At 40.1% G+C, this 22,903-nt stretch overlaps 1 protein-coding gene across 1 annotated transcript in view; it reads left to right on the top strand.

Moving 5' to 3' along the window:
- Window positions 1–22,903, top strand: part of PREP (prolyl endopeptidase) — a 129,416-nt gene that overhangs the window by 4,689 nt on the left and 101,824 nt on the right. Inside the window, exons 2-5 of the mRNA XM_049771175.1 lie at window positions 293–367; window positions 17,999–18,132; window positions 19,819–19,949; window positions 22,198–22,407. Coding sequence (XP_049627132.1) covers window positions 293–367; window positions 17,999–18,132; window positions 19,819–19,949; window positions 22,198–22,407 — 550 coding nt within the window. The remainder of the gene's footprint in view (window positions 1–292; window positions 368–17,998; window positions 18,133–19,818; window positions 19,950–22,197; window positions 22,408–22,903) is intronic.

Here is a 22,903-nt window from a genome sequence, read left to right as displayed (position 1 = left end):
TTCCTGGCCTCTTACACAAGAAACCTTAATTGAGGATAATTTGGAGAGGCTTCTTTCACCTTCTGACCCTTTGTTTATCTTTTCAGATCTCCAGTGAAAACTTTTTTCTTAGGGTGATTTGATTTCTCTGAAATCCTGCCAACATTGATTCTTGGGGCAATTTGGGCCGATGTGGTGCTAGTGCATGAAATGGGGGTGTTTTTAGTTGTCCCTTTCCTATTCATTGCATTCAGGAAATATTTTATTGGGAATAGAACACTAATAATCTGATGCTAAATTCTGTCTTTTGCAGGTACAGGATTACCATGGACATAAAATCTCTGACCCTTATGTGTGGCTTGAAGACCCTGACAGTGAGCAGACAAAGGTAATTGGTGCTCAGAATTAAAGATGAGGTCCTGGGAAGCCAGCATCTAGATCTCAAAACTCCAGGCCTGTCTCTGGCTTCTCCTTCTTGATATTCTTACTGAGAGATGGTGGACATACTTGTTGGTCTAAATTTTAGTTAGTTTCATGGAGAAAAGAGGAAGCTTTTTTTGGGTTGGTATGAGAGGATCATATAACTGTTGTCACTGACATTGATGGTGTATAATGAGACTAGGAACCATGTGTTAAATTGGAAATATTAGAAAAACAGTTGTTTTTTTGTTCTGTTTTGTTTTTTACTTAGAGGAAATTGAAAACTTAGAGGAAAAATTATGTGAAGAAAGAATAATTGCCTGGTAACATTTTTTGCAAAGGGAAAAAAATCTTCATGTTAAACAAATATGGGTTTGAACTTAGTACTGGTTTTTGATTGCTTATTGATTTTATTATTTATTTTTCCATTTTTGATTTCTGGGACACACCCAATGATACTAAGGGGTTACTCCTGGCTATTCACTCAGAAATCGCTCCTGTCTTGGGGGACCGTATGGGATGCTGGGGATGAACCCAGGCTCATCCTGGGTCAGCTGTGTGCAAAACAAATGCCCTACTGCTGTGCTATCACTCCAGCCTCTGCTTATTGATTTTAATGCAACAATAATAAAAATTTATAAAAATGTTCTCATATAGAAATAAGGGGTTGGAAGGAGAATTTTCTGCTTGATCTGAAAATACAAAGCTTTCCTCTTTTTTTTAGGGAAACATATTGCATCTTAATGGAAGTCTCATTTCATGGGAAGTTGCCTTTAAAAGGCATAGCCCATAGTTTATTTTCTCTCATTGGAGTGTCCAGGATTTATACTTGATTTATGTCTGTTGTATGTGGTTAACTTAATTTAATTGAGTGAATGGTCTTTAATTTTTGGATGTATCAAGTTCCTTGACTCTCTTATATAAAATCATGTATAGATAGTAGTAAAAAGAAGATGAAGAATGCATATTTTAATACATCACCATTTTAGAAATTTGTCTCTGCTTAGATTCTTACTGAAATTAAAAAATAATTTTTCAGACAAAACAAGGTTAGATTCTAGTGTTTTAAAGGCCTGTGACTTGGAAAACCTGCTCCCTGAATTTGGGTTGGCCAGGGAAACTTTCTTTCTTAATATAAACCTTGCCAGTGGGATTGAGATTCTCCCTTTACCAATTACCCTACTACTACCTCCATCCCTCTCTCCCTAGTCAGTAAATTGCAGCGTTCTTTACCTTCCTATCCTTGGGAAATAGTTGATAGGAAAAAGACGGGTGAAGCGCTCAGCCAGCCACAGTGATCTCTGGAAGAGGAAAAACCAGAGGCAGAAAAAGTCACCTGCTCAAATAAATCTCAATAATTTTTCTCTTCTTCCTTTGTTCCCACCTATTTTCTTGCTGTTTTTTTTTTCCTCACCAGTTCTTTGTAGCATTTCTCTCCTCCTCTGCCAGTTATAGAAGCTCTAAGACCATCTTCTCTATTCTATGGCACACACCACCAATAGAGATATCACCTGTCTATTTACAGTATTTTTTTCTAGGTTATTTTTTGTTTTCAGAAAAGAAAAAGATCTCCTGAGTGGAAATCATCAGTATTTTGTGTTTTCATTTTTCTTTTTAAAAGTGTTAGGTTTTAGGGCTAGGTGATAGACAAGTAGATATTCTCAAGAAACATTTAGTTTTCTTTGGAAGTAGGCAGGAGCTATAGAGCAGCAGGGAAGGTTGAAAGGAACAGGGGCAGGGATGGGATTGGCTTTGCCATAGGTGACCTTGATTGTACACCAAGGGCTGAGCAAAGAGAGATGCTCTGAGCTTAGAGAGTTACCGTGCTTTGTAACCTAAGATGGGTGCAAAGCAGTAAGAGAGAGAATGGAGAGCCTCTGTAGCTCTTGGAAATTGCCTCCAAGTTTCTCAGCTACTCTGGGGCAGTGGTCGGCAACCTTTTTTTTCAACTGAGCCAAATCTCGCCAAAACCACGATTGAAATTTATTTTGAGAGCCACATTTTTTTTTTTTTTTTTGGTTTTTGGGTCATACCCGGCAATGCTCAGGGGTTATTCCTGGCTCTGCGCTCAGAAATCGCCTCCGGCAGACTCGGGGGACCATACTCGGGGGATGCCGGGATTCCAACCAGTGACCTTCCGCATGCAAGGCAAATGCCTTACCGCTGTGCTATCTCTCCAGCTCCCATTTTTTTTTTTGTTGTTTGTTTTTGTTTTTGGGTCACACCCGGCAATGCTCAGGGGTTATTCCTGGCTATACGCTCAGAAATCGCCCCCGGCAGGCTCGGGGGACCATATGGGATGCCGGGATTCCAACCAGTGACCTTCCGCATGCAAGGCAAATGCCTTACCGCTGTGCTGTCTCTCCAGCTCCCTTTTTTTTTTTTTTTTTTGGTTTTTGGGTCACACCCGGTAGCACTCAGGGGTTACTCTTGGCTCTATGCTCAGAAATCGCTCCTGGCAGGCTCAGGGGACCATATGAGATGCCAGGATTTGATCCATCGACCTTCTGCATGAGAGGCAGATGCCTTACCTCCATGCTATCACTCCGATCCGAGAGCCACATTTTTACAACCGAAAATACATAGGATGGTACGCACAGAAAGTCTCACCCCCCGATACCACATGACCCGACTGGAGCTGTGTGCACACAGGGCGGGCACTGACAGAGGCTAGATGCAGAGTCCTGACTCCTGGAGCGGCCGCCCGGCACACAGAAGAGCCAAATTAAAAGTGTAAAGAGCCACATGTGGCTACCCGACCACTGCTCTGGGGTATTGGATGCAACCTGGACTTACTTCACCATTGATGATAACAGTGATTTAGCCGTGTCAGAGTGCTTTTTTATGTGTTAATGATTATACTTCTTGCTGTTCTTTATTTGATAATGACTAGATTTGTGGATGTTAACCCACTTATTAGTGGATGAGACTTTGCTAATTAATGATACTACACTCGGTATTTGTCAGAAGCTAATGAATGATACTAGAATATAGACTTGTTTTCGTTAATATTGGAAAGCTTCCTTTGAAGGCTAACTGAACCAGGTACTTTTCTGGCTTTAAACATCCTCTTAACTCTGACTCTAAATTAAATCACAGGATCATTGTTTTGAGTGACTGCATGAGTAATATATTTGAGGTCACTAAGCATGGATGGAGCCAAGAGTGGCACCTAAGTGGTTACCACTTCACATTTAAAAAAATAATAAAAGAAAAAAGTCTGGAATAGGAGCTTTGGGATTACAAATGAAAAGAATGTCTGTCTGTATTTGCTGAAAGACTTCGTAGTGGTCATGTGGACTCTGGGCTGGACCCTCATTCCCATGCTGACCTGGTTAGTCCTCAGGCATCTATGCATGTTCTGCATTCTCTCTTCATTGCTCTGTTTTGTTGCTTGTGGCTGACAAGGCTCTCACGTCGTCTGGTATCTGATGGGTCAGATCCTGTTCAGATCATGTGATTCTCTAAAGATTTGGAAAGTAATTAAGACATTTCCTACTGGTACCTTTAGCCTATAGCACAAAAGGGTGTGAGCCCTAGAGAAGAGACTTTTCACATAGCTTCGGAAATGAAAGGGAAAAGGTGCTTGTTACCTTTCCAGGTGAAAACTAGTAAGGAAGGGAGGACCATATGTACCTTTGTTACACTGAAATCTGAAATACTAATGGGAGGTCTTTAATTTCCAGTTTAGCATAGTGTTTCCTAAAGCTTGTGATACCACCCCAAACACATCCACACATACATACACATCCACACATACATTCACCCCCACACTTGGTGGAGGAATGATTAAGGGAGGTGGGAGTACCCTCAGGTGAGATGGGTGTATTTATTCACTGAAAGAAGGTAGATTTCTAGAAGGCCACTGAGAGATTTCTAAAAAGGGAGTGTGGCCTGTCAAAGTTTGGGAGCCTTTGGTTTAGCACAGGGGTCTCAAACTCGCGGCCTGCGGGCCATTTGCAGCCCTCCATACAACATTTTGTGGCCCGCGGCTAGCCTTCAAATATCACAGTATTCGCGATTATTTGCTTACCGAATAATCGCAATAAAAATCGCATTAGTATGAAAAAAATCACATTAAACATTCGCATACCCCGAGCAGTTCCGTTTGGGGTATGCAAGTGTTTAATGAGAATTTTTTGCGATTTTTTTCTTACTAATGCGATTTTTTATTGCGAATATTCGGTAAGCGAAATCCCTTATGCGGCTCTGCCTCACCCTGACTTTGCCTCCTGCAGCCCCCAGGTAAATTGGGTTTGAGACCCCTGGTTTAGCATCTAATAGAGGTTATTAATATCTGGCAGCCCCTGCTGTCAGAAACATCGAGTCTTTTTGTTTATAAAGCATCTGCAAATTTGTAACAAAATTCTCGGAAGCAGTTTTAGGGCATTGATTCTGGATGAATCCCTTTAAGCTATCAAAGCCTTCAAAACTTTTATAGCAGGTTCAAGAGTCTATTCAACTCAAGTGATTCTCAGAGATAAAACTAACCTTGATACAAAAATTCAAGAGATTTTGTAAAGATGAAACAGTATACCAGAACTGCTTAGTACATACAGATAGTGTGCTGCATATCTGCTTCAGATTTTCCAGTAGCCATGTTGAGATAATAGTAAAAAAAATAACCAGGTGGAATTGGAGTACTGTATTTTACTTAATGCTCAAAAATTATTATTCATAATGTAATTAATATAAAATATCATTAAGATATTTACCGTATTTTCCGACGTATAAGACGACTTTTGAAACAAAAAAGAAGTCAACCGAATCGGGGGTCGTCTTATACGCCGAGTATATCCCGAAAATGTTTCAATATGCCGCTAAACGAAAATTTCTGAATATTGCCACAAAACAAATTTTCCAACTCGATCCTGCACCAATCACTGCAAGGCTGCTCGGACCGCCTCTCTAACTCAGCCAATCCAAGCAGGCTTTTTATGCATGAAAATTAGACAACGTTCTGGACCCGAATCTACACTGTCAAAAGTCTGCTCAGATTGGCCAGAGTCAGAGAGGAAGTCTATTACAGAATATCCTTTGAACTTTTGCTTGTTGTGATTGGCTCACTGGTACATACAGTTGCAGCACAAGAACGTTCTGTTTGATACAGTGAATATAGGCCTAAACCTATGTTTTAACTGCAAAATTAGGGGGTCGTCTTATATGCCGGCAAATACGGTACCATTTAGGCCAAAATGATGGTACAGCAGGTAGTGTGCTGCTTGTTTAGCATGCAGCCGACCCAGTTTTGAGTCCTGAGCACTGCCACTCTATGCACTGAGCATAGAGCCAAGAGTAAGCTCTGAGCATAAACATATGTGGCCCCCCCAAAAAATTGAATATTCATTTTAAAAAAATCCAATGTGTTTTAGCACACATATATCAAGTGATCAACCATAGATTGACTGGTGGCTACCATATTAGACAATGAATTTGGAGACCAGCGTTTAATGTAATAGATGTAAAGAATACAAAAGTCAGCAGACTTTTAAAAAAAAAATCACAATTTGTCTCAAGAAACTAAGAATAGTCTACTACTAATATATCTAATATATTAAACTATAATTATCCTATGAAATAAAAATTTAAAACCTAAAATAGAAATACATTTGCCTTAGCATGATGACCCCTCTCATTAAAGCAACTGAAGTACAAGGCTAGAATGTTTATTAACACTACTTCTTTGATTTGTTTGCAAACCTTTGAACTTTGAACACTTCAGTAGAACATAAACTAAAATTTGAGGCCAAGAAAAAAAAGTTTTGGACTGTCAATTATATGAGTAGACAATGTAAGAGAATTAACTAAAAACTAAAAAATAACTAAAAACTAATAACTAAAAACTAAAAAAAATAACTAAAAACTAGCATTAATGAATTCTACAAAGTAAGTATGTGTAAAATAAACATGCAGCGAGTAGCTCTTATGTTTAGCTTTAATCATGAAACATCCTGCCAGGTAATAACAGTGAAGAAACTTGAAATTGAAGAAGGCTTGAAGACTATAGGGGAAATAATAAGGTCACTTCAAAAATAAGGAGATCTAGCAACATGTTATTTGGTGATATTACTTTTAACTAAAATTTTTTTTTCGGGCCACACCCATTTGATCCTCAGGGGTTACTCCTGGCTAAGCACTCAGAAATTGCCCCTGGCTTGGGGAGACCATATGGGACACCGGGGATCGAACCGCGGTCCTTCCTTGGCTAGCGCTTGCAAGGCAGACACTTTACCTCTAGTGCCACCTCACCTGCCCCTTAACTGAAAATTTTAAAAGAATCTTCAGTTCCCACAAAGTTTAGTGTTTAAGGAGAATATGGTGACTTTGCTTGAGGGAGTAAAAGGTGCATCTATTAAAACATAGGTTGTGGGGCCGGGCGGTGGTGCTAGAGGTAAGGTGCCTGCCTTGCCTGCGCTAGCCTTGGATGGACCGCGGTTCGATCCCCCGGCATCCCATATGGTCCCCCAAGCCAGGAGGGACTTCTGAGCGCATAGCCAGGAGTAACCCCTGAGCGTCATCGGGTGTGACCCAAAAACCAAAAAAAAAAACAAAAAAAAAAAAACATAGGTTGTAAAAGAAAATAATAAAGGTACCTGACATATAGGGGCCAAGGGGTAGAAGGGAAAATGGGGACATCGGTAGAGGGAGTGGACACTGGTGAAGGATTGATGATGGAACATTGTATGCCTGGTACTTATGATGAAATCACGATGCTTCAAAAAAAAGAGGGCAAGGCAGACCCAATTTAGCAATTGAACTTGACAGCATAGGTCAGGTTTGGGTAGGCAGCTGTGGAGATTCAATATTGAAGCCAAGTAGAAGTAATGTAGTTGCGTATTAGATCAACCTGGCTTCCTTAGGGGGTAAAATATCGATATGGTTAAGAGTGCAATTCTGGGGTGGGGTATATAGCTCAAGTGATAGGTCACATGCCTAGTATGTTTGATCCCTGGCACTGTGGACCTGGAGTTTGATCCCTGCACTGTGTGCCACTGGCCCAGCTCTCTTCTCTCTGGCCCTAGTAGGTTCCCAACATGTCAGGCATGAGAAACATATAATCTAAAACCATAGAAAAGCCAGCCCAGATGGAAGATGGTGGCAGGCCTGAAAGAGGTCTCAGTTATAAGTGTATTTTGAAGGTAGCACTGGAAGAATTTAATGACAGGCAAGATGTGGATATGGAGGAAGAAAAACATACGAGACTGTGGGTGGGAGAGATGATAGAGCAGGAAGGCACTTGCCTTCAGCATGTATCCTGGAAGGGTGTGAACCATAGTGCAATCTCACCAGTCTAAATAGGTCACCCGGAAACCTAGGAAGTTTTCAACATAAGGTGCCAGAGGGGGAGGTAGGTGTCATTAAAAGTGATTTTCAGTATGTGGGATTACTGGGGTTGGTCTGATTTTACCTCACTCAGTATATACCTCATTACTCATTGATTGGAAACATCTTTGAATGTAGCACCTTGGATTGATGTTGAGACCGCCTGGTCCCACCTCCAGGTGTGGTCATTTTCCCTCAGATTAAATACTTGGATTGGGTGGAAGTCATTCTCCTTCATTGTGGGACCTCCGAGAACTAGCTGCTTCATAGAAACAAAGAGCAGATAGATGTAGGGGAACTCCTGAAAATCCTTTATCTCCCTTCTTGCATGTAGGTGTGAATTATTTTCCAGACTGCCATTTGCTTCCAGACCCTAATCTCTCCAGTATTCTAGTGTTTGCACCTGAAGACTTTATTTAATATAGCAGTGGTCAGATTGAAGAATTTAGCTAACAGGTCCCAATAGGCTGCCCATTCTTCTCTTTCAACTGGCATTTCCAACTTGTTCTTTTTAGGTCAGGGTAGATAGTTCAGTAAACTTATCAGACCACCATGTTTTAACCCTGAGGTCACTGGAAAAGTATCCCAATAACAGTAGTATGCACACACACACACACACCCAGTCTAATGACATTGGCTTGCATGTAGCTGACTTCATCTTTTTTATGGCCTAAATGTTTCTTTGGTACTTGTTCCTGTTCTCCATGACAAGCAGGTGATCCCCATGACCCACACTGTCTTACTTTGTCTCTCTTATTTTCTGTCTCCTGGCCCTTGGAGATGTGTCTCATTGGGATCTTACTTGGATCTGATCCAGAGATCATTCTGTATCTTATCCTCTCCATCTGACATTGCTTTACATGATTCTCTCCAGTTCCATCTATGCAGCAGAAGATTTGCTTTTATTATAGCTGAATGATATTCCATTGTGTATTTATGCCATAGATTTTTTTTATCTGATCATCTCTTCTTGAACTTTGAATTGTTTCTAGAAGTCAGCTATTGTGAATAGTGCTGCAGTTAACTTAGGAGTACAAATGTCTTTTCTGAATAGAATCTTTGGACCCTTGGGGTAGATGCCAAAAGTGGAATTGCATTGCTTACATTTTTTTTTGAAAGTGTTCACACTGTTTTCTAAAATAAAACTACAGAGCTAGTTGTGTTTGTTCTTTGTGATGTGTGCCATTCCCACTTGGTGTGAGATGATAGCTCATTGTTTTGATTTGCATTTCCCTGATGTGTTGCAGAGCAGTTTTTCCATATACTTATAATGATCAGTATGTCTTCCTTGATTAAGTATTTATCTCCTTGCCTCATTTTTTGATGAAGTTGGTTTTTCTCTTGTCCATAGTCTTAAAAAAAAGTATAGCTTGTTCATTCCACAGATGAGCCTCATGTGCAGGGGATTCAAGAGACTTATGTGTATGCTGGGGCACATGGAATGTGCTAATGATTTTCTTGTCAAGTCTTGCTCTCTGGTTACTATGCAGTTCCAAAAAGGGATTTTTTTTCTTGACTTTTCTGTTATTGGTTTGATAGCACAACCTTCTAGAAGTGACTTCTTGAGTAGTCTGTTATTCCATCTGCCATAGCTATGGCCTCACAATTGTTTTTCGAATTTCAGAAGTTGAGTCAGAAATACAACCTTTTCTCTTAGAGGCTTTTACGATTTGTAGGGGAGTCAAAAAAAAAAAAAAAAAAAAAAAAAAAGGAACAATTTAGACCTTTCCAAGCTACCTACCTGCCTTGTAGGACATTGCTAGGTGTGACTTCCACAGAAACCATATGAGTCTCTTAATAGTGCTTCTCAGTGTAGACTTTGTTCCAGGTGAAGTGTTTAAACTAGGTCACAGACAATCTCAAAACTGTGGTAGCGTCCCTTTTAATTGGTGTTGTGTCAACCCCACTGGTCATACTGGACTGGGACTCATCCTTCCACACTTAATGTTTGAACCTGGCTTGAGAATCACATTCCCTCTGTAGTAGAAATAGGAAATGCTTTAGATAAATATTTTACTACACTATTCTCTCAAACCCCAAGACTTTAGAGTCTGAAGTGTGTTACCACTACTCATGAAAATATGCCCTCGTATAGTTTACAAACATACTTCTCACAAATCACACTGCAACATAGGAACTTAGGGAACAACTTCCTTTTGCTCTGTAGATTTACCCCAAGGATGAGGAGGTTTGAGGGGCAGAGCCATCTACTTCCTTTTTCTGGCTTCCAACAACAAAACATTGGATGCCAAATTGATTCTGGCCCAGTAAGGTCAACCAGGAATTGATGAATGGACTAAAGGAGCCAAACGTCGTGTGGTCAGGAGCTCTATAACTCTAGTGCTTCAGAGTAGGATTGTTGTCCTCTTGTCCCCAGAATTGTTTAACGGTATTGGTGACCAGCAGAACCACTGTGACTGTGTGTACAAATGTCACAGGAGAGGGAGCCAGACTGTGCTTGTCAAGCAGCCATGAAAAACAGATTTAATTGATGCATAGGGGATCCTCTGGCTTCAGAAGCTGCAGGACAGCTCCCCTAAGAGGGATGGAGGACTCTGAAGGGAGAGGGGTTGCTGCCTCCAGTGTGAAAGCAAGACAGCAAGGAATTCACATTCTGACCCTGGAGGTCCAGAGACTGGAGAAGGAAGAGTGACTTAGCTAGCTTCAAAGCTGCTGGGATCATGGCCAAAAGGAGACTGAGCCACATTTTGAGTCATGGCTCTGGCTCCAGCCTGCTCATTGTTAAGGAAAGGTCCAATATCAAAGACTAGGAGATGCTGAAAATGCTGGTTTGTTCAGTACTGGTGCTTTCCTTGTAAGCACTTCCTTGGCTCTGCTTTCCTCGTCAGCAGTGATTCTCCCCAAAGTGGTTGATACACCTGAGAGTGCTGAAAAGATCCAGGGCAAGCAATAGGGGCCCTAGGTACAATTGGGGACATTTTCTGTTAGCTTAGAGAAGGTATATTCCAGAAGGAATTGGTTGTTGAGCAATTTTGCTGAGTAAGAGACAATTAGCCAAATCAATTTGGAAACTTCTGAATGTAAAGATTTTGTGTGACAAACACTGACATCAGTGTGGTATCATTAGAAGAATTGTAACAAAATTAATAAATAGCTAAGATAATAAGTCTGACTTCCCAGCCTCATCTTTCTCTTACTTAGATACCTAATCCCATTCACCACTTTTTTCTTTTTCTTTTTTTCCCAATGTCCAGGGCACAACCCAGTCAAAACATTCACTGCGACACTTGCTAAAAATGCAAATGCCCACCTTTAACTTTTTGGGGGAAACAATGATATGATTGATGCACATCCAATGATGCTGGAGGATCTGACTGTTGCAAGTAGTGCCTTCCCTGCCTTCTTTCTTTGGCCCCCAACCTCTCTCTTTGAAACATTTGATTACGGTACTTTGAAATTTGTTTTAGAAATATGTTTTCCAAGTATCTTGAGTGGTAAATCTTAAGATACAGAGAGCTCAAAGAAGATGCTCTAGAGAATGTTTGGGCATGATTAGAGACTTAGAATTAGACCTTTAATTTGTAAAGCATCTAATTTATAAAACATCTAATAGATGTTTCCCTGTTATTAACATGCTTACCCCTCTATTGGAGGGATACATCACTGGGAAAACTTCAGGATTGTCCTGTACTATATTTTAGGACAAGCTGTCATTTGAAAATGAGCTTGCCATTTGCTAAGCTAGCTATAGACTTGAAGAATAAAGTCACATGAGTACAAATTGATTTTTCTGAAGCTTTGTAAAATCTCCTACTTTCTTGGTTTTGTCCCTGTTACTGCCTGGTTTGAATTATACACTACCACTAAACTAGGTATGTCTTAACTTTCTGCCTCTATTAGCCTAGACCTTTTTATATCCTGCTTGTGCTCGCTCATCCCCCCCCCCCCACCCAACCCCCTACAGCTAGCCACTAATGAGAACCCTTAGGGATTTTGGAATCTGTTTAGGGGAAACCATTAATGTATAATTGCAGTAATTTACTAAGAAGCTTTAGAAGTAGAAAAGCAAGTTTGAATCTTGAATCTTCACAGTTTAAACAATGTATGCATCAGTTTGTCTTTTTTTTTTTTTAAGTCTAAGCTGTCATTTTTTCTGAATTATAATATGGAGAAAACCACTGTATGAACTGTGGTGAAAATTAAGTAATGGGTTTTGAACCGTGCAGCAAAGTGGTAGACATGCTTAATGAATGACTGCAATTGCATTTATAATTGAGCAGTTTAAATGACTTGGAAATGATCTTCATATAATTTGAAAGTCCTTATGTTTAGAGCTGTTTGGGACAAATTCCCTTATTGCATTTAATTCTTGGTCTCTTTTCTTTTAGTTCCTTTTGTGGTTATTGCTTTGTTCCCATCTTCCATTTGGATCAATTTGTACTTCCCAGCAAATTGTCCATATCATTGAAATTTTAAAATTTACTAGTGGTGGGGCCGGCGTGGTGGTGCTAGAGGTAAGGTGTCTGCCTTGCCAGCGCTAGCCTAGGACGGACTGTGGTTCGATCCCTGGTATCCCAGATGGTCCCCTAAGCCAGGAGCGACTTCTGAGTGCATAGCCAGGAGTAATCCCTGAGTGTCACCGGGTGTGGCCCCCCAAAAAAATTTACTAGTGGTTTGAGATTTTTGTTTGGTTTGAGATATTTTTTTATCATGACTTTATTCTTCCTGTCTGTGCCTATAAGCTTTTTTTTCATTTCTAATTTTATTATCTCTGACATTTCTTCTACTTCTTCTTTAGTTTGGCCAGACATTTGGGTGGTCTTTGTTTTTTGTTTTTCTCAAATGCAGCAGTTAGTTGTAATATAGTAGGGAATATCTTAAAGGACTTTGCATAGAGGAGCCCTATCTTCATTCCTTGGCCACATGATCCTCCCAAGTATCCCCCAGGTGTTCCCCATGACCTCTCCTGCTGCCCACCCCCAGCCAATGGCTCTAATACGATTCTTAATTTTCCAGCTTTAAAGACCAAGAAAGATAGTACAGATTTAAGTCCTGGAATGCAGCCTACCCTGATGTGATCCTCAGTGTCACAGTAGGCCCTACAAGCATTACCAGGGGTCACTGAAAGTCCCTGAGCATGCCTGGATAACCCATCCCCTCAGCCCCAGTTTGCCTTTTCTACTTCACTAATTTGATTTTCTCTAGTGACTTTGAAACATTTTTAAAATTTGAATACTTAGTTTAAATCCCCCCTTTCTCATTTTCTGGGAAACATGTTTAGAGTAGGTAACTTTTTCATCCTTCCTGACCTGTCCTTGGATAAACTTTTTTTTTATCTTCTCCATGGCTTCTGCCCCACAAGCTTTGTATTGACGATTTTCAGCCAGCCAGGCCATTACTCCAGATCCTGAAGATATGATGCCTCTCAGCCTAGCAGTGTAGGGGATCCGTGGACTATTCCAGGGGTGCTGAGGTGCCTCCAGAGTTCCACCTGGCGATGCTCAGAGGACATTGCTTGGCATGGGTCTAACCTCTGTACTATTTCCTGGCCTACAAGCTTTTTTATGGAGGTGTATCTTTAGAGTGATAATCCTTCCCAAATTCTACATTCTAAATCTGCGAGGCCTCACAGGTATGATCTTTTACAACCTCTAGGGGCCACCTTCCCCCTCATTCCATTTTGGTTTCCAACCAGACCTTCCTCTCTTAACACACCCTACCCCTTTGCCTTAAAAATCCTCGCTTTAAGAAGGTCATCCACATCTACTTGTACTTACATGAGTCATTTAGTTAACCTCTCATACATATGTGTATAATTTGCAGCAGAAAGTTCTCAAAGTGTATGAGATGTAATTTATAGTTACTACAAACTACCATTTGTAGTTTTTACTGGTGTTGGAGAAGAGTAGAAGTTATTTCCATGCCTGAAATGTATTTCACAAGTTCTTCTGCTTAACTTTTTGTTGTTTGTTAATTTTGGTTCAAACCCAGCACTTCTCGGGTATTTTTTCCTGGCTCTGCACTCCGGATTTACTTTTGGTAGTCTTGGGAACATGTGAGGTGCCAGGGATTAAAACCAAGTCAGCCACATGCAAGGCTAGCACCTTACCTATTGTATTATCTCTGTCTGACTCCTTTTATGGAGTACTGGAGAGTGAATTCAGGGCTTCCTCTCACATGCACAGCGAAGTGATCTGCGGCTAAGCCAAGGCCTTGACCTCATCTTTTTTCCCCTTAATTTTCTATTTTTGTTTTGGGACCTTCCCTGTGTTTGGAAGCCCAGGACAATGCTAGACCCTGCACTGTTCAGGGAGGGATCTATGCAGTGGTGTGTATCAAATGCAGGGTTCTGTGCATGCAGGAAATGTGCTCTTATTCTTTGGCTTTGTCCTTGACCCCCTTCCTCCTGGCTGTCTTTACTGCCTACACACCCTTCTCCCCCTGCCATTCTGGTCCTCTCCTGGAAGTCATTTCCCTGTTCCTGTTCCACTCTAGCACTATATTTCTAGTTCCTCATATGAAATTATGGTATTGTGTGTATACATATATATATATATATATATATTCATGATGGATAACAATTGTATCAGTGAAAGGAAGAGAGATTTTGTGAATTAAAACATAGTACCTATAAAGACAACTTTAAAAAGTCTTTCCAAAAAATGGGTGAAGTATTTTCCAGCCTTCAATTGATCAGTGATTTGTCCACTATCTTTGCTTCCTTCCTTCCTTCCTTCCTTCCTTCCTTCCTTCCTTCCTTCCTTCCTTCCTTCCTTCCTTCCTTCCTTCCTTCCTTCCTTCCTTCCTTCCTTCCTTCCTTCCTTCCTTCCTTCCTTCCTTCCTTCCTTCTCTTTCTTTCTTTCTTTCTTTCTTTCTTTCTTTCTTTCTTTCTTTCTTTCTTTCTTTCTTTCTTTCTTTCTTTCTTTCTTTCTTTCTTTCTTTCTTTCTTTCTTTCTTTCTTTCTTTCTTGTTTGCTTGCTTTCTTGCTTTCTTTATTAAATGTTTTTGTTTTATACTATGAAAGTAACATTTAACATGAGATTTTGGTCTCTTTAAAGTTTTTTGTTGTTGATTTTTGTTTTTTACCACACGTTCTGGTGCTGGGGGAATCCACATGATTCCAGGTCTTCTGCCTGTGAAAGTTGTGCTAAGCCCTTTGAACCATCTTGGGTGCCTTTATAGTTTTACTTGTATAATACAGTATTGTAAATTGCTGGCACCATGTCGGACAACAGATCTCTCAAATAACTGAAACATTGCTAAATAGCTAATGAAATTAGAAAGCTAGGCATAGGCTCTCTTACTTGTGCATGGTTGTTTGCTAGGGAAATGTCTTTCCATTCATTGGAAGCTGTCAAAGCAAAGCTGTTGGTCCTCTGTAGAGGCTCAGTGGCAGCATTTTGAATGAACTCTCAATCTTCAGTTGTTTTTCTAGCATTGAGGGAAGGTGGATGAAAAAACTCTTCGAGGAGGAAGAAAGTGGCTCCATTCATTTCACCCTGCTTCTTTATCATCTGATTCCTCCTCCCATATTTTCTTTTTTTTTTTTTTTTTTTTTTTGGTTTTTGGGCCACACCCGGTAACGCTCAGGGGTTACTCCTGGCTATGCACTCAGAAGTCGCTCCTGGCTTGGGGGACCATATGGGACACCGGGGGATCGAACCGCGGTCCGTCCAAGGCTAGCACAAGCAAGGCAGGCGCACCTTACCTTTAGCGCCACCGCCCGGCCCCCCATATTTTCTTTATTCTTACTCATGCTTTCTCTTTCCCACAGTCTGTCCTAATTTTCAGACCAAGAAGCCAAGACAATTAAATACATAAAATGGGCAAGTAGATCTTTTCCAGGTTAAAATATGAGAAATATTTAGACATTTGATGGAACTCTAAAATTCACAAAGCCCCTTTACAGAAAGTTTGCCATTCTCCCTTCATTTAAAAAAACAGATTTGATTTTAATGGTAGAGGTGTTAAGGCACTGGCCTTACTTGTTGCTAACCCTGGTTCAGTCTCTCAATCTCTTAAGCATTGCTAATAGTGATTTCTGGCAGAGTCAAGAAGTAAGCCTTGGACATTGCTGGATCTGTGCCTTCCCTGCCCTTCAAAAAATGGATTTTTTTAGGTTTAGAATGCTGTGTGTTAGAAAACATTTGAGGGGCCTTACAGCAGGAAAGGAGTTTGTTTGCCTTGTGTGTGTGGCCAACCTGGCATCTCATATGATTCTCAAACACCACTAAGAATAATTCCTGAGTATAGAGCCAGGAGTATCCCCGAGTATCAGTGGGTGTGACCCAAAAAGAGAAAAAAAAAAAACCACTTAAAGCCATTTGAGACATTTTAGGAATTTGAACACTTACTTTTTGTCTGGTTGAGCTGGAAAATTGCGGGCAGTCTTTAAGTATTACTGTATTTAAAGTCAAAGGCTAACATTTGTGGATGGGAGGTGCCAAATTTGGATGGATCATCCTAGAATTCTTCAATAGCTTTATTATGCCTGCTGGTGTGGTTTTAAGGGCATTTAAACAAGAAAAACCAATGTATTTTGTTTTTTACCAGAAAAAGAAATACTATACCTTTTTGAGCAGGAGACTGATTCTTTCATAGCTGCTATGATTGTTCTATGAGAACAGCTGAGGCATGTATCTCCTTTAAACATAGATCAGGATGAGGGAAAAGTTTTCAGGCTGCCCTCCTGAATCCTAGGAAATGGACCTGGTCAGTCAAATTGCTGGGATTTCTGGATGGGGCCTTTTATAGTCTATGATGTGCTGGTGATACCCTTGTGGGAAAGTCAAGTCTGTACCTGGCAGGCAGAAATAGCCTTTTCCTCCGTCTTACCTAGCCCAGTGGCTTTGCAACTAATTAGAGAGACCACTTGGCTGTGTCTCTCAATGAGCCACTACTCCAACTTCTTGTGCTCTCTATTCCTCCCTTTGTTCCCTTCTTGTCTCCTCTTTACCTATGTTAGGGTACACTTTTTTTTTTTTTTGTTTTTGGGCCACACCTGGTGACACTCAGGGGTTACTCCTGGTTATGTGCTCAGAAATTATTCCTGGCTTGGGGATCATATGGGACATCAGGGGATTGAACTGCATCCATCCTAGGCTAGCATGGGAAAGACAGACACCTTACCGCTTGAGCCACCACTCCAGCCCAGGGTACACTTTTTAAAAGATAAACAAGATGAGTGTGCTTGCTTTGCATATGGTCAGCCTCATATTGGCCTAGGAATAACCCCTGAGCAATATGAGTCTGAACTCCTCAAAGTATGTGACTGGAGAGATTGTACAGTTGTGAAGGTTTTTGCCTGGCATTTGGTCTACCTGGGTGTAATCCCAGCCATACATATGGACCCGTGAACCTAGAGCCAGGAATAAGCCCTGGGCACAGCTGGATATATTACCCCAGTTCCTCTCCTAAAAGCAACAGAAGAAGGGGCAGGAAAGATAGTACAGTGGGTAGAATTTGCAAGCTGCCAACCTGGGTTCTATACCTTGCACCTCATATGATTCCTCAGCACTGCTAGAAGTAATTCCTGAATGGAGAGTCAGGGTTAACTTCTGAGCATTACAGGGTGTGGCCCAAAATACAAAGAAAAAAAAAAAAACAAACAGAAAAGTAACCAGATCACACAACTTTCATTTTTCCCCACTTGAACCTGGTTCACACTTCTCATTACCAGGACAGATCTTGGTCCCTACACATGCCCCTTCTTCTCACTCCTACTCGTATCTCTTTTGCACTTACCTGATTTTTTAAAGGCCATCTCTTACACTTCATGTAATCTGTCTTCTTAGAAACCATTGTTGAGATTCTTATTCAGGGCTTCCCATTTTTTAATTTTTAAATATATTTCTTGGTTTTCATTTTTTACAGAATTCTCTGAAGTTTACCATGGAATATGTATTAGAAAGTTGAGTCATAAACAAAACTGATGTTCTTGCGTCCCGTACCAGTAATTTTGAAACTTTAACTCTAACAGCTTGGGACCATGGGGAGGGAGAAGAGCTGGCAGCTGTCTAAGTTGCATGATGTGTGAATGAGACTTAAAGACTGTGCCTGATCAGAGTCACAAGAGCATGTTAAGAGCAGGAAAATTGTTTCTGTCACTTCCTAGTGGTATGCTGTTGAACAGCCTTTTAGCATTTTTGAGTCTCAGGTCAGTAAAGCTAAGCTAATAACTGTGAATTTGAAGTAAGTTGCCATTGCTTATTGTTTAGGGAAAAATAAGCTTTTGCTGATCAGTGTAACTGTGATAACATTCCAAGAGGGAAATTTCATGTCTGATATGTTTTGTCCATTACAATGTTTTCTTCAGGCTTTCGTGGAGGCCCAGAACAAGATTACTGTGCCATTTCTTGAGCAGTGTCCTATCAGAGGTTTATATAAAGAGAGAATGACTGAGCTCTATGACTACCCCAAGTACAGTTGCCATTTCAAGAAAGGAAAGCGGTATGTGAGGTTGCTTTTATTTATAATTTTTCTGTTTCTTTGCTACTCTGAATATTTCTAAAATGAGTAAAGATAAATTCTCAGTAATGTAATTTTTAAAAGAATTCGAAACAAATTTATTTCTATGCTTAATTTTAATGATAGATGATACTTTTTTGACTATTAGAAGCTGCTCAAATTTCTTAAGAATTAAGAAAAGTAGTAGAGTTTTGTCCTAGGAAGAACACTAGATTATTGGATATTCTTATTCTCTTATGGTTAATAAATTGAGAGATATATAGGATTAATAGATAGCAAGAAAGGTTTGTTTGCCAACAGGATTAATTATCTTTGGCTTACACTGCTTGAGAATTTTTGTTGTAAGCGTTTCTTCCAAGAATGGAAATGGGCCAAGATACTCTGCTTAATTAGCCCTCTTATTCTGCTTTTTTCTCCCACTATGATTATTTCCTGGTTCTTTCCTAAGTTTCACTGCCACCAGCCCAGCTTTACTTTTGAATTTCTAAGACAGGAGAGATCGTATAGTGGGTAGGGTATTTGCCTTCCACATGACTGACCTGAGTTCAGTCTCTGCCTCCCACATATGGTTGGTCCCTTGAGCCTGTGAGGAGTGATCCTTGAGTGTAGAAGCAGGAGTAAACCCTGAGCATCTCTAGGTGTTGCAAAGAAAGAAAGGGAGAGAGAGAAGGAGGAGAGAAAGAAAAAAAAGAAAGAATGAATGAATTTCTTAGATACTCCCTAGCCCAGAAACAATGAAAAGAAAGAAAGGAAGGGAGGGAAGGAGGGAGGGAGGAAAAAAGAAAATTAATTTTTTACATACTCCCTATGCTGTGATCAGGAAAGTGCTTTCTGAATGCCAAATGCTGCCTACCACCTGCTTTTGTAAGTGAACTGCAGATGGAATCTTTTCATTCTGACTAACTCTAGTTGCTGTAGTACAATTGCCACAGAGCTGAATGCTAGTAGCAGAGTCTGCATGATCCAGAAAACCCAAGAAATGTACAGTCTGGCAGGACTTTACAGACCCTGATCTTAGACCTTGATCTTAGTAAGCAAGCTAAAGAAGCATTTCATTTGATAAAATCTACTCTTTATTAAAAATAAAAAGTTACTATAGTTTGTTTTTGTTATATATGTCTATATAATTTAGTTTATTATTCAGACATATAATCACGCTTGCCACATAAGTCATATGATATGATTGAAAGGGCCCTGAGTTCAATCTCAGGCACCACAAGACCCCTTAATTACTTCCCTGGGAGCAACCTGGTGGCTTCTACTTTCTAGTAATACTGGGTATGACCCACAACAATTAAAAACAAATATTATTTTTGGCATTTTTGAAGAGAACGAAATCAACATCCCACTGTGTATGTCTATGTACATTCTCTAGCTATTTACTTTTTAAAATGTTAACAAGGATATTAATATACTTATCACAACTTAACATATTTCTGTGAAAAATAGTGTTAGTGTTAATATTGATATAGTATGCAGAACTAGTATGATTTGACTTCTAAAGCAATTCCAAGCAGCAGGTCTGCTCCCACTGGCTGGGCCTGTTTGCAGTTAAAACTTTGTATGCTGTTTTTCTTTTTCTTGTTTCTGTATATTTAGTTTTATATGCTTGGCTTTACTACAAATCAAAAGCTGTACAACTAAATAAAGACCTTCTTTGTCCTCCAGGTATTTTTATTTTTATAACACAGGTTTGCAGAATCAACGAGTACTTTATGTACAGGATTCCTTAGAGGGGGAAGCCCGAGTGTTCCTAGACCCCAACACGCTCTCTGATGATGGCACAGTGGCACTGCGAGGTAAGAACCTGGGGTTCGGCAGCAGTCTTTCCTCACAGTCTTTCCCTGGGGAACATCCCAGGGATTGTTCTGATGAGTAAATATCTCCATGGTGGCAGGGAAGCTCACATTGCATGGTATTTTTAGAACATAAAAGTTGCATGTTCTTCTGATGGCTTGAAACATAACTGGAGCATCATTCACTTTGGACCCAAATTAACTTCCCAGTTTCTGGGATTTGGAAGTAAAAATCACCATTTCTTGGGGCTGGAGCAGTGGCGCAAGTGGTAAGGTGTCTGCCTTGCCCATGCTAGCCTAGGACAGACTGTGGTTCAAACCCCCAGCATCCTATATGGTTTCCCAAGCCAGGAGTGATTTCTGAGCGCATAGCCAGGAGTAACCCCTGAGTGTCACCATGTGTGGTCCAAAAACAAAACAAAACAAAAAATCAGTTTTTTATTCTAGTCTTGTGAGCTAGCTCTAATTAGAAAAACTTGATCATCTGATAAGAAATTAAAACTATATAGTAAATGTTCCATCTATTAAAACAAAATCAGAAGAAAATAGGTATTTACATTATCCATTGTGCTATCTGTCCAACCCCTTTTAAACATTTTTACTAAAATGTTTAACTGAAATTTTCCTGAAAATATCCTAATTTTACATAAAGAATAGAAAAGCTTCAGCTATACAAGTGGTAAGTTATGAAAGTACAAAGTGAGTTATCTTCTCTCCAATGACCATCTAACCCTGAATATATTATGGAGACTTTAAGTAGGCGTAGCTAAAATTTTAAGATTTTAAGATTATTAAATTACTATTATTTCCATTAATAGAAATTTCATGAAAATGTTCAAATTTTTTCCTTAGAATAATTTTCAACAATCCCTTTCCCCTGTATCAAATTCTATTGCACAATTTTATATTTGGTCCAGAGAATTAGTACACCAGGTAAGACATGTGCCTTGCAATAGAGTTGATCTGGTTTTACTCCTGGCACCGCTATGATCCCCTGAGCCCTATCAGGAGTAAGCTCTGAGCACCATCAGGTGTGGCCCAAAAAACAAAACAGAAAAAAATTAGAAAAACCAATATAAATTAGTAAATATATGTCAGTAAGTATTCCAGTAGTGGTTAGATCTTTCCATCTGTCATGGCATTAAAGAATTAGTGGCAAAGGCCAAAGAGATAGCTCAGTGCTCTGAAAACATGTTTTGCATGTAGAAGGTGCTGATTCCATCTCTGATACCATATCTAGTCCCCCAGGTACTGCCTGGAACAGCCCAGGAGCAAGAAGCTGACTGTAGCCTCTGAACACTGTTGACTCCAAAACTGATAAAAGAATTGGATGTGGGGCTGGAGGGTGGCGCAAGTGGTAGGGCATTGACCTTGCACATGATAACCTAGGACGGACTGCGGTTCCCCAGTGTCCCCAAGCCAGGAGCAGTTTCTGAGTGCATAGCCAGGAGTAACCTCTGAGCATCACTGGGTGTGACCAAAACAAAACAAAAAAAAGGGTGTGCTATAACAATCTGTACAATTTTTCCCCCTTTTTTACTTTAGGAATTTTTATTTTATTAACCTTTATTACGAATTCTCAGACTTAGTCTTGTGACTGAGACTTATTTACTTGGTCTGGTGGCTGAAAGATGATATAGATATTAGTCCTTGAGTGCTAACAGTATGGAGAAAATGAGGATGTAGTGTGATTTTAAATAGTTTGGAGTGCATTCCAGAAATCACCTAATGACTCTAGTTTTGTGGTATCTTTAGTCACTTGTTATTCCTAAAGCAGTAGTTTTCTTCTTATTTCTTCCCTCCTTGACATTTCCCCTAACCTGACTTACTATTAGATTATAAAGTATGCTAAAAATCACAAAAAAGTCCTGCTTTGAACTGTACAGCCTTTTGGAATATTGAAATTAAAAAGTGGAAGCATGGGGCCGGAGAGATAGCATGGAGGTAAGGCATTTGCCTTACATGCAGAAGGATGGTGGCTCAAACCCCAGCATCCCATATTGCCAATCAGATGATCAAACACTTTATTTTACAGATGAAGAATCTAGACAGTCTAGGAAAGTTACTGAGGTCAAAGGCTGCCCTTAACCCCTGAGTTTCTCATTGCCAGCTTCCTGTTCCTCTGCTGCTATGTTTTGCTTTTATTTGAGAGAGAAGATTATATTTATCAGACAACAGAGAAGCAGTGAGCAAGGCAAGGAACTGCATGCTCTAGTTCATTCTGTGATTTTTTTCCCCATATATCCCATAGGCTATGCTTTCAGTGAAGATGGTGAATATTTTGCTTATGGTCTAAGTGCCAGTGGCTCAGACTGGGTGACAATCAAGTTCATGAAAGTTGAAGGTGCCAAAGAGCTTCCAGATGTGCTTGAAAGAGTCAAGTTCAGCTGTATGGCCTGGACCCATGATGGGAAGGGAATGTTCTACAACTCCTATCCGCAACAGGATGGGAAAAGTGATGGTAAGTTAACTTCTGAAGAAACATGTTGTTGTTATTTTTAGTACTTTTTTAAATTTAAGTATATGGTTACAAAATGTTTGTACTTGGGTTTTACTCATAAAATGTACACTCCTTCTTCACCAGTGCAACTTTCCTACCAGTAGAATCCTCCATTTCCCTCCTCCCCCACCCTCTTCCTGTTGTCAGGCATCTGGGTTGTTTCCAGATTATAAATAGTACTGCAGTGAACATGGGAGTGCAGAGAGTATTTTTATATTTTGTGTTCCTAGGGTATATCCCTAAGAGTGGAATTGCTAGATCATGAGGAAGCTAAATTTACAATTTTTGATGACTATCCATATTGTTTTTCAGAAAGTCTGACTAGACAGCATTCCCACCAGTAGTGAATGAGAGTTTCTTTTTCCCCACATTCATGCCAGCAGTACTACTTATTCTGGTTCTTTGTGATATGTGCCAGTTGCTGTAGTATGAAATGATACCTCATTGTTGTTTTGAT

This window comes from Suncus etruscus, chromosome 4 (assembly GCF_024139225.1).
Source record: "Suncus etruscus isolate mSunEtr1 chromosome 4, mSunEtr1.pri.cur, whole genome shotgun sequence".
Taxonomy (NCBI): Eukaryota; Metazoa; Chordata; class Mammalia; order Eulipotyphla; family Soricidae; genus Suncus; species Suncus etruscus.
This window is presented reverse-complemented; position numbering and strand designations above follow the sequence as displayed.